General features: G+C 43.7%; 2 protein-coding genes across 2 annotated transcripts; one reads left to right on the forward strand and one right to left on the reverse strand.

Annotated features, from left to right (window-relative positions):
* Nucleotides 1–1,532: 1,532 nt before the first annotated feature.
* stk36 (serine/threonine kinase 36 (fused homolog, Drosophila)) lies at nucleotides 1,533–10,420 on the forward strand (the record flags this gene model as incomplete). The annotated part of the gene is made up of 18 exons (XM_084473694.1): nucleotides 1,533–1,616; nucleotides 1,747–1,887; nucleotides 2,032–2,109; nucleotides 2,199–2,329; nucleotides 3,460–3,712; nucleotides 4,277–4,370; nucleotides 4,461–4,624; nucleotides 4,926–5,098; nucleotides 5,368–5,473; nucleotides 5,665–5,793; nucleotides 5,876–6,052; nucleotides 6,791–6,898; nucleotides 7,228–7,302; nucleotides 7,409–7,523; nucleotides 7,623–7,749; nucleotides 8,146–8,299; nucleotides 8,485–9,462; nucleotides 9,933–10,420. The coding sequence occupies 18 exons, from the start codon at nucleotides 1,533–1,535 to the stop codon at nucleotides 10,029–10,031; spliced, it is 3,186 nt and encodes a 1,061-aa protein (XP_084329820.1). The 3' UTR covers nucleotides 10,032–10,420.
* A 2,940-nt stretch (nucleotides 10,421–13,360) lies between these two features.
* On the reverse strand, nucleotides 13,361–15,559 carry atf5a (activating transcription factor 5a; the record flags this gene model as incomplete). Its single annotated transcript, XM_084474815.1, has 3 exons — nucleotides 13,361–13,716; nucleotides 13,871–15,077; nucleotides 15,418–15,559. 3 exons carry the CDS (start codon nucleotides 15,557–15,559, stop codon nucleotides 13,527–13,529), a joined length of 1,539 nt encoding a protein of 512 aa, XP_084330941.1. The 3' UTR covers nucleotides 13,361–13,526.
* Nucleotides 15,560–18,516: the final 2,957 nt, after the last annotated feature.

Genomic DNA, 18,516 nt, shown 5'->3' on the forward strand with positions numbered 1-18,516 from the left:
CTTTTAGCGCTCGCCACGCGCACACACACTTGAATACTCACTCGACCCCCTGCTGCCACCGTGCGCCGCACGTGCACGCGTGTTGGGTCGCGCACTCGCCTCTGCTTTCTAGGATCTGCAGCAGAACGTCTAATAGGTTATTGCATCACCCGATACATACTTCGTGATACCGGCGTGGGTGTTGCTGTTTTGCTATATGGCTTTGCAGACATTAGGTTCCATCGAGAATATAAATCGACTATTTATTTCAGCTGATTATTTATTTGTGATACAGGATTTATTTGTCATACTGATTATGAATAAGCCCTATTGTGTCGTTTGTCCAAGACAAACTGTCATATCTGCAATAGTTAATGTTTAAAGCAGCTTGGATGATGTTTCAAAGAGTTTTATTTTAGACCGCTACTTTCATCGTGGTCCTCGCTGAGTGACTGTTCATGGTGATTATTAAACGAGGGCGACATCTAGCGGCAAACCAAGGAACAATATTTGTCTGTGAAGTATAGTCATACACAGAATAAGATATGATAAGATAACAACTTTCTTAATCCTCTCTCCGAAATGAATCGGTTACAACAGCCCAGCAGCAGTGTAAAACAAAGGATAAGATACAAATAGTTAAAAATACAAAGTGCTAATGAAAGCAAGCAAATATACACTAAAGTAAAAGCTAAAGTAAAGACAAACAACAAACAGGGAAAACAAAACAAACGGTACAAACTATATCATTAAAAAGTGGCCCAGTACTAGTACTTCACAGGTATAAATGCAAATGTAAACAAATAATGTAACTTGGGGAACTAACAATACTCTAGGACCAAACGCAGATATTAAACATACAATACAATATTTATTGTATTGTTAGATATTTAACGCAGATATTTAAGTATTGCAGCGCTCATTTGTTGTTCGGTTGGTGCAACCCGTTGCTATGGACGCAATGTGGGTTACTAGTCTCAGGACCCAAATTACGCCCTGCCCGTAGCAAAGCCTCAACAAAAATGTGGATAAAACATTTGCAAAAAAACATTGACATATTCATTAAATAAGAACTCTTCAGAAACTGTCATACAGAAGTGAAAAAACTATCGTAGTCATATTTACAATGCCCATTTTGGGACCCGGTGTGGTTATCCTAAGAAGGCATATGTCCCTGCTTACCGAGTGTAGTTTACGGACGACTATTGCCGAGCAGTCGTCTAACGTTATAGAGTAGTGTGTGTGTGTGATGGTGATGATGATTTATATGTAAAAATATAAGCCTAATCGTTTTACAGGCACTAGTTGAGCCAAATCGCGACTACGGAAGACCATGGCGGCTTTTAACCAAACACAGTTTTACTGATGTCAACAGGTTGCCGTGTAGAAGAGCAATTGTCAAGCCGCTGAGATAGCTGGTCAAGCCGCCTGGAAAGCTGTTCAAGTCGCCTGGATAGCTGGTCAAGCCGCCTGGATATCTGGTCAAGCCGCTTGGATAGCTGGTCAAGCCGCTTGGATAGCTGGTCCAGCCGCTTGGATAGCTCAATAACACGATGAACTCCTACCACGTCCTGGAGCTGGTCGGAGAGGGCTCCTTCGGTCGTGTTTACAAGGGCAGGAAACGGTTCACCGGACAGGTAAAATACAGTGATCTTCTTGTATGTATGTACTTGTTTATTTTTGTTTCGATTATTGCAGTGTTAACAGTTAGATAGGCTCCACTTTTGGATTGTATTTGAATGTTTTGTGTGTCTTCTTTCTCCGTAGGTGGTGGCCTTGAAGTTTATCCCGAAGGTTGGTCGGTCTGAGAAGGAGCTGCGTAGTCTCAAGAAGGAGATCGATATCATGAGGGGACTCCAACATCCCAACATTGTCCAAATGTTTGACAGCTTTGAGACTGACAAAGAGGCATGTATATTTATTAATACATCGTTAAATACAAATCGTTGCTGTGGAAATGGTTCAAGTTGATAACAGCCTATTTATGTATGTTATACTTGATTATGGATTACTTTTGAATGATGATAATTAGAACATATTTGTGTGCAATAGGTTGTGGTTGTAACCGAGTATGCAGAAGGGGAGTTATTTCAGATTCTAGAGGATGATGGCCAGCTTCCGGAGAACCAGGTATGTAAATTAATGCTTTGGCCTCACACATCAATAAGTCATCTATACACATTTGAGTGATCTTCATTTGGTTTGTTTCTTCTTTTGAGGTGCAAGAGATCGCCTGCCAGCTAGTCTCTGCGCTGTATTATTTACACTCCCATCGAATTCTCCATCGAGACATGAAACCACAAAACATTCTCTTGGGAAAATGCGGGGTCGTGAAACTATGTGATTTTGGGTAAGTCCATTATTGCTTTTTCTCAGAATAACCACACACAACAACAAGTCTCAGGGAAGGGAATTGCTATTGCTATTGTTATTTTTCTACCCTTTAGTGGCAGGTGTCAATTTCCATACTGAACTATACACATTCTCCAACCAGCTGGCGCTGGTTGGAGAAATTGCAAATTGCACAACATGTTTGTGTTTCAGTCCCCGTGGTTGGATGATTGTATTTCCAAACGCTATTATTATGTTACACTAGATCAGGGGTTTTCAAACTTTGAGTGTGTGTGGACCACTTTTTATAATCAAGAATTTTTGCGGACCACCTTATAATACACATAATAAAATATGTCTACACACATTCCTACCTGAATTACCCGCACCTCTTAATAGGCATATATTAGCACTAAAAGTAACATAGCATCAGTACAACAGGCTTGTTATAAGAACGTTTACTGCACACAACGGCTGCCACATATTTAATGTATTTATTTAAAGCGCCCAAGGGCGTAATCATGTTAATTTGAACACCAGGCTTATATCCATAGCAATGATAATGGAGTATTAAATATGTACAGTAATCACAAATGAACTGAACTGAACTGAACTGGATAAAGTCAAATATCAAATCTTCTCAAAGTCCTCAACGAACAGGCTGGGAGTTTGTCCAAGTAACATATGCAAAACATTTCAGAAACTTACTGGAAATTAAAATAATAATAGGCCTTATTTCTTCCATTTATAATTTAAAACAAATCATTTCAGATATACACTGTCTATATATAAAGGCTATGCATGTATGTGTGTTATTTTCTTTTAACACAAACACAAACTCGGCCAGCAGTAGTACACAGTTAATAAGTGTCTGTAACGGTTTCAAGTCAACACTGTGTAGACACTGTGGAAATACAATAAAATCCTAATCTGAAAGCTTCATAACGCAATTCAGTTCATCTTTGGTAGAATAGCTCCGTAACTAAACAGGAACCAGCCATTACTCTGCCCCTTTCAGTTTCTGCAGACCCTGTGCCATTTCCCCCTTGAATCTCTGCTCTACCATAGTGAGACTACTGGATCCGAGATGAAGTCTGCACAAATTCTTCTGCAGAAATCCAACTCATCTGTGACAACTTCCCCTTTCAGTTTTGCCCGGTCCATGAGCGTCTCCACCTTGGTGCTGACCTCCATCAAGGGAACGCCGCTGTACATGTCCCCGGAGCTGGTGGAGGAGAAGCCGTACGACCACACCGCCGACCTCTGGTCCCTGGGCTGCATCCTCTACGAGCTGCACACAGGGGTGCCCCCCTTCTACACCAACTCCATCTTCCAGCTGGTGCAGCTCATTGTGAGGGACCCAGTGAAATGGCCCCTGGACACCATGAGCCCCACCTGCATGGTACTACTCCACCCTAGTGTGTGTGTGTGTGTGTGTGTGTGTGTGTGTGTGTGTGTGTGTGTGTGTGTGTGTGTGTGTGTGTGTGTGTGTGTGTGTGTGTGTGTGTGTCTCTCTCTATGAGTATTTAGACCTCTGAAATAAAGAGGGCATGAATCTCATCATGTTTGTTCTCCTTGCAGTATACCCCAATGAATGAATGAAGCAAAAGCAATAACCCACAATCAGAATTATCTGATTGTGATTCTGATTATTGCTTAAAAAAAAGAAAGCAATAATGTTTGAAGTTTGATGTTTCGGGGGCACGGGTTTTCTGTCTTAGAAACACTAAATAAGACGCTTAACAGAACATTAAGACAAATCAAAGTGGTGCCTTGTTACTTTGATGGAAAATACATTTGAAAAATGACTTACAGTATGTGATTTGTAGACTGTGGTTGTTGTTTTGTGAAATCCCCCTCCATGTCAAAAAATGTTTTGATGATTATGAATATTATTGATGTTTGGCTGCTGGTTGGCTGAGATATCATGGCTCCCCCTAATCATGTCGTTATTGAAAATCCACAGGGGTTTCTCAAAGGTTTGCTGACTAAAGATCCCCAGAAGAGACTTTCATGGCCAGAACTTTTGCACCACCCTTTTGTGGCCCACAGTGTTCTAGGTGAAGCTCTCAAAAACACCCCCAACCTTTAAATGAAATTATGTCACCTGTCTACGCTCCGCATCTTTGAGTGTGATGTGTTTGTTGCAGTGCTGCCAGGGGACAGTGTCTTCAGCCCCCTGACCGTGGCCCCCAGCCCTGATGTGCTGGCCCTCAAGCATCAGCAACTCAAGGAGAAGTCGGCCGGTTCTGGGAAGAACAGGTTACTGCGCAAGGTCTTGTCCCAGAGAGACAACAACCAGAACAGAAGAGAGGTAGGATGCAGGTTTCAAACCAACGGGAGGTTTTCAATCATGTGATCTGAAATTCTGAAAAGTTCAGGCGGGATTGTGGGCCCTATACAGGGATTATTGTCCCGGGAACAAAACCCAACCCCTTTAAACCAAACCTAAATTTAAAGCCATACCCTGACCCTGAAATCAAACCCTTAGGCCTAACCTCAAACAATAAAACACAAAACAAACAAAACAAACTCAGACCCTAAAACCCCAAAGGTAATTTCCAATTTTTTTGGGATCCTACACCTTTAAGAGTTGTGTGTTCGCTCTTTATAAGGTTGAGGGGGAGAAAGCAGCAGAAGATCCAGGGTCAAAGAAGGCCTCTGCAAGCCGTAGCCGGTCCAACAACCTCATCGACCCCGCTCCCCCCCAGGAACAAGAGAAAGTCAAGGACCCAGCCAAAATGTTCCTCAACCTGAAGAAACAAGCAGGCACGACTTCAAAACGCAGGTTTGCCCATTTTATCTTTCTAGATGTTTTTAATTATTCTATGGTCAATTTACTGACATTTGTCGACCCAAATACATCAACCTAACCTCAACCCCCTATTGGTAAATCAAGTATTCATCAAACCAGCAAATGCGTACAATTGAACCCATTATTTTATGATATTGTAGTCGCTAGGCTGTTCGACTACCTTTCAAAAGATACCGGGTTCGATCGTACTACTAAGTTGTGCTCGTACTTATGGAGTAATTGTGTGTTTTGTCGCTCTGCAGGGGTCAGATCAGCAGGGACTATGAGCAGGAGTTTCCATCTGTAGAGGTTGGGCCGAGATTCGTGCGGAACATCAGCGAGGACGGACAGAATCCTTCACCTCAGCAGGTACGTGGCCCTGAGTCATTGTCCGGTAACACAGTTTATTAGACGTACTAAACATGTTTCCTTTTTAATATCAAGAGTATCTTGATCAAAGAGCTTACCCTACCTTTAGGCATATGTAGGTTGCATACATGGGGTTCGAACTGTCCTGTTGTTATTACAATACTTGTGTTGATCCGTTGTTCCTTTGTCAGGAGGAGCAGACTGAAGAATATTGGCGGAGGTTGGCCCTAGAAACTGAACCAGGGGAGCTGGCATCGCCGGAAAACCAGCACGTCATTATTCCTCAAGTCAAGAACAAATTACTGGCTTTCAAATCCCAGGTAAGGCTGTAGATAGGCGAGTAAAGACTTTTGACACCGTTGGAGCGGTATTCCATTGATTGAGTGACTGATTTTCGTTTAGCTCTTGGGTGGGATTCTGGAAGAGGCATGGCAGATTCTCCATCCGTTGAGAGTCGTCTCCAAGCTGCTTCTGAACTCTGACCCTGAGAACTCTCTTCATATTGGCTGTGAACTGGGTCTGCCCCATCTGCTCTTTGATTTGACCAGCGTGATGGTGGATAAGCTCAACGTTATCAAGGTAAATATGCTGAACGACCTTCACGGTCAGAGGAGGGATATCATCACAGTGGGATATTGAAGGAGATTCATGCATGTCAGTAAACGACTCAGCACTATCTATTTTTATTAAGGAACCCTGGATTGACGATGTCCTCAGTCTAGTCCTTGCAGTCCTTCTAGCGTACTGGGACAGGCATGCTGAATGGACCGAAGTTGAAAACAGGTTACAGCTTATTTGGTCTACTCTTATTTTACACTAGATAATTTATTTGTATTACATAATGAAAATATTTTTTTTTCCTTTGCTGTCTCCTTTCTCAAATAATCCTGTTATTTCTATAACCTATAACAATTATTGAATTATTTCTGAAATTATTTTACATTTTTGTTTATTGTTAGTTATTTTCCAACATTTCTTTTCAGAATTGATAATGGAGAAAAGCAAAACAAGATTCCCTAGTGATTGCCTGCCCTCTAGTGGTCATAAATCAAATCATGCTACTTGTAAACCACGTATAAGTCACACAACTACAGAATATAATACATTGCATCTGCTCTTTTACTGTAGACTGGAAGAGCTTATGAAGCCTGTTCTCAAGATACTCAGTGAAACAGCTTCCACTCCTTCGGCAGTAAGCTGTACATGATACACCAAATATGACATGTCTCATGAGCAAATACTCATATTCACATACCAACAATGGATTAGCATTGAAGCCTTAGTGGTTGATTGTGGTTCCCTCTGTCTGTCCTGTAGGCCTTGGCTGCATCAGTCCTCTCTATGTTCACCCACCATGGAGTATCTGTGGATGTTGACATCGGCACTCTGAGTACCGTGCTTAAAAACTCTTCACTGGACTCCAAGGTGGGTGGCTGACTGTTCTTATGTATCTTAAGTGGTCATTGTCACTAACAATGCCATTGAATGCTTGGTCAGCAATTTTTGCTCGATCCTTTACTAAAAAAAACTCCCTTTACATGTCAGACGTTATTACTAATATAATATTAATGCGGATATTCTAGAATATATTTATATTCTAATAAACTAAACTTAATAATTCATGATTCTGTACCTGAACCTGGCCTTCTTGTGTAAAAGGAGCCTGGCCAATATTTGAATCACCAGCACTGGAATAGGGAGTTTCGTCAGAATACAAAAACTAAAATAACCCTTCTGCCTTCTGCCTCTTATAGCCACAGGTGCTCCTCCCTCCAGGCTGGGGGATATGTGATGGTCTTCTGTCTCTGCTGCTCCACTCAGTCTCTGAGGTCAGACAGTGAAGCCGACACACTGGCACTGCTAAACTATGCTTCAAATACATACAATGTGGGTTCAAATGGCCATGTCCTCATCTGTCCCTTGTTCCACTCCCAGCCTGGGAACGGCTCTCCTTCCACCTCTCCAGGACAAGAGATCTGGTGTGATCTGTGGGGAACCATTGGTAACACATTGGAAACACAGATCCACCCTCACTTCTGCTCCACAAAGGGTACTATTCTTCCCCTCACTTTAAGCTATACTATTCTATGATATTTATTTGCATCCATTTTACATCTAAATTTGTTAATGTGTGAATTTCTTTTATCAGGATTGCATTCCTTCCTGTCCGCCATGCTGTGTGTCTTTATGAAAGACCCCAGCCTGTGTCCTCTTCTCTTCTCCGACAGCCAATCAGAATGCATACACACGTTAGGCCTTGTGCTCCGCCACTACATGTGAGTGTTCAGCATTTATTATGTGTGACAGTTGGCATTATTAGGGAGCAGGATGCACTGTTAGGGAGGTTGACTTCCACCAGAAAGGTTATGGGTTCAAACACCGATGTCTGTATTGTAATCTCTACCTGACCCCTACCTTCTCATTCTTGTTAATCAAACATTTAGTTAAATCACTTTAAATTACTTTCAGCAGCTTTGCATAAAAGTGTCTTCCAAATAGTAAAGAGTAAAAAGTAAATGGATAAAAGGACAGTTGATAATAATATAATAATAATAATACAATTAGATGGATAAAAGTGTTAAACTGGTGGATAAAAGTGCTCAATACGTATTGGTCATAACAGTACAGTAGTACATAGTAATAGTAATAGTGCATCATTCACCTTCTTGTAGGCCCAGGGGTTCTGAGGAAGAGGACCTGGACGACCTGCTGGTCCTGAGCTGCCTGCTGCTTTGCTTCCCCTTCTCCCTGGACCTGTCACCGAGCACCCGGGACGAGCTCCTGGACCTGTACGACCGCTGTGGGGTGGTGACGGGTCTCCTGCAGGTTAGAGAGCCCCCCCCCACTGTGCTCCCATCCACACCCACGATGCAATACTTCATAGCTCTGCCGCTGGGCCATTCACAAATGACAGCGCCATGATGCTATTTGATCTGTGCTAATCTTTGAAGGATGTTGGGTTTTCTGGATGTATTATGTATGTATGTGTGTATGTATGAACTCCGCCCTAGATGATCCAGACTCATCCCCCTGCCCTGCTAGAGCTCCCTCTCTCTCTGCTGAGTCGTCTGCTTCTGTGCGACCCGGGCCGCTTCGTTCCCCGCCTCACCGCGGCCTCCGGGACCCCGCCCGGCCGGGACCCAGACTTCTTCTTCTGCCCCTCCGGCGGGGACACCCCCCGGGGAGATCCCCCCCCCTCCTCCTCCTCCTCCTCCTCCGCACCCAGGACCGCCAGCTCCCTGCTGGGGGCTCTGCTGCAGGCCGGCGCGCTCTGGGACGCGGCGGCGGAGTTCCTGGTGCTGCTGGCCCAGGTGGCGCGACGCCCTGCCGGGGGCCCCCGCCTCCACCTGGACGCCCCCGTGCTGCACCTGGCCCTCGCTCACCCCAACGACCAGGTGAGGGCGGCCGCCTGCAGCCTGCTGGGCAGCCTGAACCCGTTCTCCCCCGCCGGGCGGCCGGACCTGGGGCCCGGCGTGTTCAGGGAGATGACCGACGGTCTGCGGGACCCCTGCGCTCCCGTGCGGAGGACAGCGTGCCGGGCGGTCGGGAGCTGGCTGGGCTTCATCAGGGAGGCGGGACTGGATGTTGGAGGAGGAGGAGAAGGAGAAGGAGGAGGAGGAGGAGGAAAGAGAAGCCGAGTCGACGTAGAGTCGGGGAGCACAACGGCGGAGGCTTCGTCTCCGCCCCCGGGGCACAGCGGGGGGCCGCAGGAGAGCAGCGGCTGGGCGGAGGAGTCGACGAGGACGGCCCCCCTTCTGCTGTCGCTGGTGACCGACCCGGACGCCCTGACCCGGCGCCACAGCTGCGCGGCGCTGGGGAACCTGGGAGGCGATCACCGCGGCAGCGCGTCCGGAGCGCCGGCGGTGGCGGGGGAGGCGGACGCGTTGCGGCTGCTTCTGGCGGCGGCGTGCACGGACCCCCACGGCGGAGTGAGATGCATGGCCATCGCCACGCTCAGCGCGTACAGCCAGCGGGAGGCGCAGCGGCGGGTGATTGATTGATAGCCTGAGTGATGCCGTTTTAATCAATGATGAATTAGTCATTAGATTCCCACCTCGTCGTTTAATTGAGGGCTTATTATTATTAAGGATGTTTCTTAGATTTTATACATGCTCTGACTACACTTCTTATTGTCGTCACATGCCACAATATTTATTTTTGCAACATTCAAGATTCAGTACACTTTTGTTTTTTTTGTTCAAGAAGGTAATTATTTTTGCAGCATTAAATCATTTTAAATGTCACAAATGACATAGGGGGGCGCAACGTGCAGACGACTGCTGAATGACTACATTTCAGTAATTAGTAACCAAATAATAAGCAACCAACACATACATACACAACCGAGAACATGGGTACAGTAGAAGCTATCTCATTAAAACACAAAGCCCAACACAAAAATTATATTTCAGCCAAGCAATGTGTTAAAAAACCAACTCTCTTTGTGTTTGTGTTGAAGGTCCTGGTGTCTCTCGGTGCGTATGAGAAGGTCCTGCATGCGTCCCACACTGCACCTCCACACTGTGACTACAGGCAGCTCATCCACCACCTCAAGTGACCAATCTCCTCCTGGGAGACGGTGGCAGCACTTCTGTTTCTCTGAAATAAATGTTGTTTAGAAAATAAAGTTGGTGCTACTTCATCTGAACGTGAAACAAGACGTTCTGGAAAGGGCAACACTAAATACCTGGTATCGTGTATTGTGGTCTTATGAGACGTGGCCCAAACCAAAACGTGCCTTGATTGGTCGGTTGGGAGGAGCTGGCGAAGACTTTGAGAATTTGACTCCCAGGTGAAAGGTTCTGGGTTCGAACCCAGATGTCGGCAGACTTGATCGTGCCTCTCCCTAATGGATCATTATTTATTTTTATTGAAAATAAATAACCTAAGGCACTTTGGATACATGCAAAATCTATGACATTGATTTACAACATGATCTACCACTCACATGACATAAGATTGATTAACATGTATTGCTCCATGGTTACCAGTTTGACAGGTGCCGCCAGCAAAGCCTTAAAGCAGATAGTTTGTGACAGTGTATCTTTTTTTTGTGTGTGTGTGTGTGTGTGTGTGTGTGTGTGTGTTCTAGTCAGCCCCTGCTTGCATCATTCGAGGCCTGAAACGACTTGCTGCTGCTGATGCTGTTGTTTTTTAACAGGACAAGTTACTTTCAATTACACGTCTAACAACGAGAGGGACACAACCGCTAACAGGCTTCATGTTACACCTCTATGAAGTGACTCTTTCATGTGTATATTGATCTATTTTTCTAAGATGTTTGACTAAATGTGTTATGAAGCACATTTGATGATATAACACTGACTTTGACTTTGAGATTGTAACATTAACAGTCAGTTATCCAGTGAGTTTCTCAGTTAGCTAGTTGGTCTTTCAGTCAGATACACAAATGAGTTACTTGGTTAACAGAAACCATAATGTTAGTGTAATAACTCATAAGAATAAATAAAGGATATTAAAACTTTGGGGCTGGCTCCTGTGTCTGACAGTTTTGTGTCATAAATGATGGAAGTATAACGTTCCCTAATGTTTGACTTTTACTTATACTATTACTTTAAAATATTAACAGATGATTTATCAATAGTATGCATCCTTGTATCAATTTCTCACTTTGTCTGGTTTTCACACTCACACACCCACACACACTTCATGCCCTAATTCTTCCACAGATCTTCCACTAAGACGTTAAATTGCAATATGCTGAAATAGTACAAAAATTATTGGTGGATGGGTGTACCTGAAAGGTTAATCCTACAACAGACTATAAATAAAATCGTTCCGCATTCCTGTCAAAATATAAAATGCAGTTTTGTTTATGCGGCATTTTTTGGGGGCTGTTAAACTGCCGCATGTTGGTCGCCAGCATTCGGCCGAATCCCAAGGACAAAAAAAAAAGGTTATTTAGTTTAGTCCTTAAAGCCAATTGTCTTCTTTCCTTCGACAACATTTAATTGTATTATTTTTAGGTCTTAAGAATACATAAAAGGACCAATTGTAGTGGATTTTGTTTTTTAACATCATTGTCTTGTCCAACATTTAGGCTACCGGTTACAATCATTTTTCCTCACAGCCATATGAGTCATGAGGCATTGTCGCAATTCCAATAAATCTGATATTTATATATAGCCCTACATGTTTTTTTTTTCATTTTGCCTGCCACCATTATTTTCTTATAAAATAACGTGTGTGTTGGCCTCCCTCCTGTGAGTAATACGAGGCATGCTGCCCCGAGGCGGACTTTACCACCACACTTTACCCTGAAAATAATCATTCAGATGCTCGCCAATAAAGGAAAATCTAACGTCCAGAGAGGCCAAATCGACCTAAAACGAAATATGTATGTAGGCCTTCAAAATTTTATATTTTATCAATTAATTTGACATCCGTTTGATTTATTACCGTTTTTTTGCACTGCAGAAAAGCTCTTAACAACGAAATGTTGCCACAAATCACTTTATTAAAAAATCTGCCAAGCAAACAAAGCGAGATGGAGTTTAAATGAAACAGAGTGCAAGAGGCAAATTTACAGTGACCAGTGTCAGGCTCTGGGGCTCCCCGTGGAACCGAGCGCCACATTATAGGGCGGGATGACGTCTGATTGATTGATTGATCAGGCTATGGGCCTGCATAGTAGGCTATGGGCCTGTATAGGTTATGGGCCTGTATAGGCTAGGCTTGTATAGGTTATGGGTTGAGGCCAAAAACGTACAAAAAACGCATTTGGCGCAAGATCGTAAACTTTCCAATTCACGTTTTTCACAGTAGGATATGTATGCTATTCAAACAAATATAAAGTAGGCCTTTATTATTATTATTATTATTCGAACTTATAAAAAACCCATTCACAGTTATAGCATCAAATATCCTCGCACACCCAAGGCTACAATAATTGCGAATATTAAAACAAAAAAATGCAATGAAAAAAAACGATTTACTATTTCAATTGTTTTACATTTCTACAAAGCAAATGAAAATCCCATCCCTCGGTAGCCTATACAAAAATGTATTATAAATGAGTGCATAACAGTTATTAAGAAAAACATTTTTTTTAGAGACAACTTAAAAACATGCCGGAAAGCTTTATCGTGTCAAACACGACTGGAATGCATTAAACTCCAACTTCTGTCACAAATAATTAGCAAATTGAAAGCAATTTGGAACAAATTGCTTTACCTGAGCTCACAACTGATTATATTGCAATTTGCAACTAAAAAGTGACAGGCTGGCAACTTCACAACATATCTCATCCAAAGCACTTTGCATCGTCGCGTTTTCTTTTGGTTCCTCAACATATTCTGAAAAACACATTTACAATCTCTGCTTGATTTGAACTTATTACTTCGGTTTTTACAATGCACGACATTTAAATCAAATCATATTTCTAACAGAAAAAGATAAGGAAAAGTCATAGATGTTTTTCTCACTGATTTGTAGTTATTTTATTCTTCAATTATGGACTATCATAAATCAATAAAAATGAACCAAAACAACATTATTATAATTATTGCCATTCAATGTTAGTTGCTTTTCAAGTGGCCGTAGAAATAATTTCAGAAAAATATTAAGATTGTCTTTAACATTGTGCTTCAAAAGTAAAACGAAACCGACTTGCAAAAAATATTGCCTGCACAAAACATATGACATAAAAAAATCAAATAAAAATATCTAAATATTATTTCACTACTTTAATTACTGACATCAACTTGATTGTAAGGCTGTCAATGACAAATTACTTCTATTTTATTTCAGGATCTGTGGTCGATTCAACTTGACATTCTTCAAAATGATTGTCATTTAACATTTCAGTGTCACAGTGCAGACTTGAGTAATTCATTGTGCGAAAGCATTGGACAAAGAATAGACTGTTGAGTTACAAATTGAAATATCAAATAAGTAAATAAATAAATAGAAATATAAACAAAAACACATGCAGTTACTCCACCTAAGCAGGAGGGAAGACAAAAATGTTATCTGGGACAAATGACACAAAAGGGTTCCCTGTTTATTTTCTCCTTGGTTGGGACCGTTCTTCTCATGCTGTGGCGGTGTCCTGCTTGACCCTCTGGCTCCTGGCCTTGTACACCTCGATCAGCAGGTCCTTCACATACTGGATCTCCCGCTCCACTGACTCTGCCTTGTCCCGGAGCTCGCGGTTCCGACCCTCCAGACCCTGCAGCTGCTCCTCTAGAGTGTCCAGCTCCGCCCGCTTCCGCTGGCGATACCTGCAGCGTCAGAGGGGGGGAGGGAGGGGGGGGGGGGTGGGGGTTAACGTTAACAATGACGATGTGGAAATTCACATTTGGAGTGAGTTGTGGATTTTGTTTTTTTGGGTGGGGTTTATGGTGTAGGAGGCAGGTACATCAAGGTATACATTACCTGTGAGCGGCGGTTTTGTTCTGGTCTCTCTTCTTCTGTTTGCGTTCTCCGCCTTCGAAAGGGAGGTGGAGGTCCAGTTCGTACTTCACGGCACAGTGGTCGTCGGTCAGGCTGCAGTCGTGTCTGTGGTCGGGCGACTCCGAGCCCAGGCTCTCTCGGGTCATGAGCAGGTAGTCTGGGGCCTGGTCCTCCGCGAAGCCACAGCGCAGGTCGTGCTGGCCCGCCTGGAGGCCCTCTGATTTGACTTGCTCGCTGATGTTGGTGAGGAAGCTCTGGTAGTCTTCGGACGGCAGCGTTGGAGGCAGGTAGCAGCCGCCCCCGACGCCCGCCGTCTTCCAGGAGAGGCCGGCCTTGGGGGCCTCCCCAGCGCTCTTGTTGGCGTTGCCCAGCGCCTCGGCCTGAATGGCGCCGATCTCGAGTCTGCCGCCGTAAGACAGCGGATCCTCTTTCTTGTGGGACCCGTGGAGGGGGGCGTCACAGGGAAACCCTGCAGAGGCAGCAGCAGCATCGTCTACGACCTTCCCACTGCTCTGGATCTCCTGAACTAAACAGTAGCTCTTCTCTTCTCTGGGGGGGACGGGGAACCTCAACTCCACAGCGTTGCCCAGGCAGTAGCCCCTCTCCACCAACTGCTCTTCTTCCACAAAGCCATAGTTTCCATTGAAGGTCACCGATGAACTACCTGAGTTGTTGCCTTTGGAGCTCCACAAGCTATGGTCGTACTCCTCGGCTAACCGCGCCCCGTCCGGAACTCTTTTGCGACCACACCCGCTCGGACGGCTACAACTGTACGGGGTGTGTCTGGGAATTTTGGAGTGGCCAATGATGGGACCACCACAGATGCTCAGCAGGTCCACTTCTCCGGTTGCCAGGGTAACAGGAAGAGAGCCGGAGTCCAATTGGTTTGAAGGGGCGCCTGTCGCATAGGGTGACGGGTGGCAGCATGGCGGAGGAGCGACAGGCGGGCTGGCTTTGTCGCATTTTCCGAACTTTGGCCCCTTCTCTGGCAGGGGCTCCGAAAGGAAGTAGTCCTCCAGCTGTGCCAGCTCCTCTTGCAGTAGAGAGGTCATGACCTCCAAGTCGGAGGGCACCTGGTTGTCATTTTGGAGGGGTGAGGGGGGGAGGGAGGCGTTGGGAGGGGAGGGAGGGTTGGGGAGGTACGAGGAGAAATCAACTTCTTCTGTCATCCAGTCTGAGAAACCATCACCTATTGGGGGGAAAAGAGAGAAAAAGGTAAGGATTCATCACTGCGACTCATCAGCAAAAACAAAAACAAAAAGTTGACAAATGAGCGGGAGACGTCAAATAATGAACAGAATCGCAATCATGCAACGTTGCTGAAATTAGATGTTGCTGGAAAAAATGAAAAAAAAAATCAAAGCGATCGAAGGAAGTGATGAAAATAATTAGTGGTAGTAAACTTGCGACATTGCCATAGATATCCCACATAGCTAGTTTACTACTTACTGGTCTAGGGGAGGAATGTGCTGCAGTGCCGTGCCCACCTGAAATGGGGAAAATAAAAAAGCATACTTCGAGCAACTCACCAATTAAGTGCTGACTCTCCTCTGACACCTCCCCCCTGCACCCCTGTGATTGGTTGAGGTTAGCCTGTGGGTGAGCAAGAGCGAGGGGGTCTGCCGGGCAGACACGAAGTGTCTTCCAGACAGGAGCCGATGCTGCGATCATTTTGCCTCTTGGTGTTTTGATTCAGTCCAAGTGTGAGCATGTGCTGTGAACAGGCAGGGTCTGACAGATGTGGTGCCTCCGACTGCTGGGCTGGATGAGCATAATGAAACCTAGACGGGGGAAACAGTTGGTGGGGAAGTCCGTTATGACGACGCCTTGACAAAATACACGTGCACCGTTTACCTGCAACGTTGGGGCGAGCTGTGGATTTTGGCGGTTTCTGTGAGTGTGTCACTTGTACTGGCATTTGTAAGCTAATGCTTTCGACATGAAGGCATGCACTGCACTGCAGAGTGGAAACTGATTTGACGAGAAATATCTCAAATCTTCTATTCAAGGAAAACAAATGACATTGAGTTGAACAACTGTTTTAATGTTGTTTTGTCTTCTATTCAGCCTTTCGAGTGAAGCAGAACATAAATGCCAATAGTTTTTTTTATCTTGAACCTTTATCTGTAGGTTAATGCCTTAATGCCTTGCCATCACATGCCCCCCATGTGATGGCAAGACGTGTGATCTAAACTATGACGTGGTCATGGAACCACTGTTGATGACCCCAACCAATTCTCCAAACTGTTTAAGTGCACAAATCCAATTAACAACTTAAGTTTACTCCCAATAGTAACATTGGTTGGTCTATTTAAAAAAAATATTTTTGATTTTTTATAAAACAAGATTAAAAACAGATATTTTGTGAAGAGGTTCACAATGGTTACCAGAAAATAACATTTGAAAGGGTTTGCACTTGACCCCCTTATCAATTTCAAAATAAATGCTGCCAGGTTAACAACCAATACTTCAATGGAGAAAAACAAAGTAGAACCACAACTAATTGTAACATTGATTTGATTGTCCTCTAAACGTTGTATAAGTAAAAAACGAACGTTTATAAACTAACATGCAAGTGAGTAAACAACGCATCAAAATAAAAGTCCAAACAGAGAATCAAGGAAGTTCAACTTACTCCATTCTTGCGGGAAAAAGTAGGGCACTTCGGGTGCGTTGCGAAAGCAAAGCACGGTTTATCTTCACGTTCGGACTTCTTCAAGATTTAAAGAGACATTTTGTCCATAGTATCCTTGCACTATTCAGAAGACTGGAAAGGCTGTTGCTTTGTTGTGGACTACTCGTCGAATGAGGTAGTGTGGGTCGGCAGTGCGCCTCGGCTCATTCACACCCAGCAACCATCCGCGTCAGGGGGATGAGCTATGTTGTGGATCCCTCCGCCCCTCCTCTCCTCACCAAAACACCCCGCCTGGGTACCGCATCTCTGCCCTGACTTTGAACAATGGTAAGACGATATTAACTAAGATGCAAAGAGCGAGTGAACAGGCAGGCTGCCATAAACTGTACAAAGAAGTCTGTATCCTAATAATGACTTACACTACTATGACTTTGTTTTCTCGGACACGTTTCAAAGATGCCAAAACGCTGCTGCTGTTGTTGTTGTTGCTGTTGTTGTTTTTGAAGGGAACTATTTGATTCATTCAGCGTGGAATCCCTGTGAGTGTTTTTTTTTCTATTGCATCTTAGTTGCATCAGTGGTCCAGGCAATAAGCTATTCGCTAGTCCAACGGAGTCTCTCACTCTCTCATTGGCCGAGAGGGATACAGGTCTGCCGTGATTGGATGATAGTAGGCAAAGCAAAGCGTCGCTCTCCGAATGTGCACATGTTCCATGTAAACAGAGTATAGCAACAGTGCTTCACTTTCAAATGTTAGGAAGCAGGGACTTTTTGGTAACTAAACAAAAGAGCTGACAGTTGGCATATTCTCTTGCATAATATAATACTATATCATATAATGTAAATTATATATAATAATAATACATTAACGATATATAATAATGATATATATATATCATAAAATATAATATAATATATATGCTTTAAAAGATATGGACAAATACAAAATATGACACTTTTTCTAAATCCAAATGTACACAAAGTTACACATTGTCAATACATTTATGTATCTTCAGAACAATCTTCTAACCACACTATTGTTATGTCCCATGAATCCATTTTGAAGTATATCCATATCTATACATTAAGTATATTATATATAGGCCTATATAATATATACATACATAGGCCTATATGATATATACTTAAATGCATAACATGTTTGCTGTGGTGATGATTGTATTGTCATGGATACACATGTTACCCAAGAAAGATCTGCTTAGCCAATGGGAAAAGTATGGCAGCGTGTTTGCAATAGGAAATGCACTGGTTGAACCCGCATCTCTCTTCTGAGAGACGCGTCTAGGCTGCAGCTAGCGGCTAACAAGGGCCTATAACAAGTAGGGAGGAAGAAGAAAGCTTTGTTTTTCTCCTTTCAGCAAATCCTGAAGCTGAACGAGCCACTCTCTTGTTGCTATAGTAATAGCGGACACTGCCCTCTATTTTAGACTTGTTTTCTGGTGGCTGTTGCCATGGGATTTACAAGACACCTCCTCCCTCTCTCTCTCTCCCTTTCTCACTTGCTTGCTCACTCTCTCTCTCCCTCTCTCTCTCCCTCCCTCTCCATCCTCGCTCGCTCTCCTCTCTACACTCTCTCTGTCTTTCTCTGTCTCTGTCTCTGTCTCGGTTTCTCTCTCTCTCACACACACACACACACACACAGACACACACACACACACACACACACACACACACACACACACACACACACACACACACACACACAACTACACATCATCATCATCTCTTTTTCCGTCTCAATGTTTTCTCCATGTTTGCACTTTAACCCTTCTATTGAAATTCATTTTTGCTGAGTTTCATCTCATTATTATATTATGAGGATCATTATATTATGAACGTTTTGGAATATTAATAGCAGAGTGTTGATCAGAGGCGGGGATTATTCGAATAACAGATGTGCCAACTGGTTATTTAATGAGTTCTTTAATTACTGAATTATATTTGTAATCACTGCCATGAATTCAATAAAAAG

The sequence above is a fragment of the Micromesistius poutassou genome (assembly GCF_964030765.1).
Source record: "Micromesistius poutassou genome assembly, chromosome: 10".
Taxonomy (NCBI): Eukaryota; Metazoa; Chordata; class Actinopteri; order Gadiformes; family Gadidae; genus Micromesistius; species Micromesistius poutassou.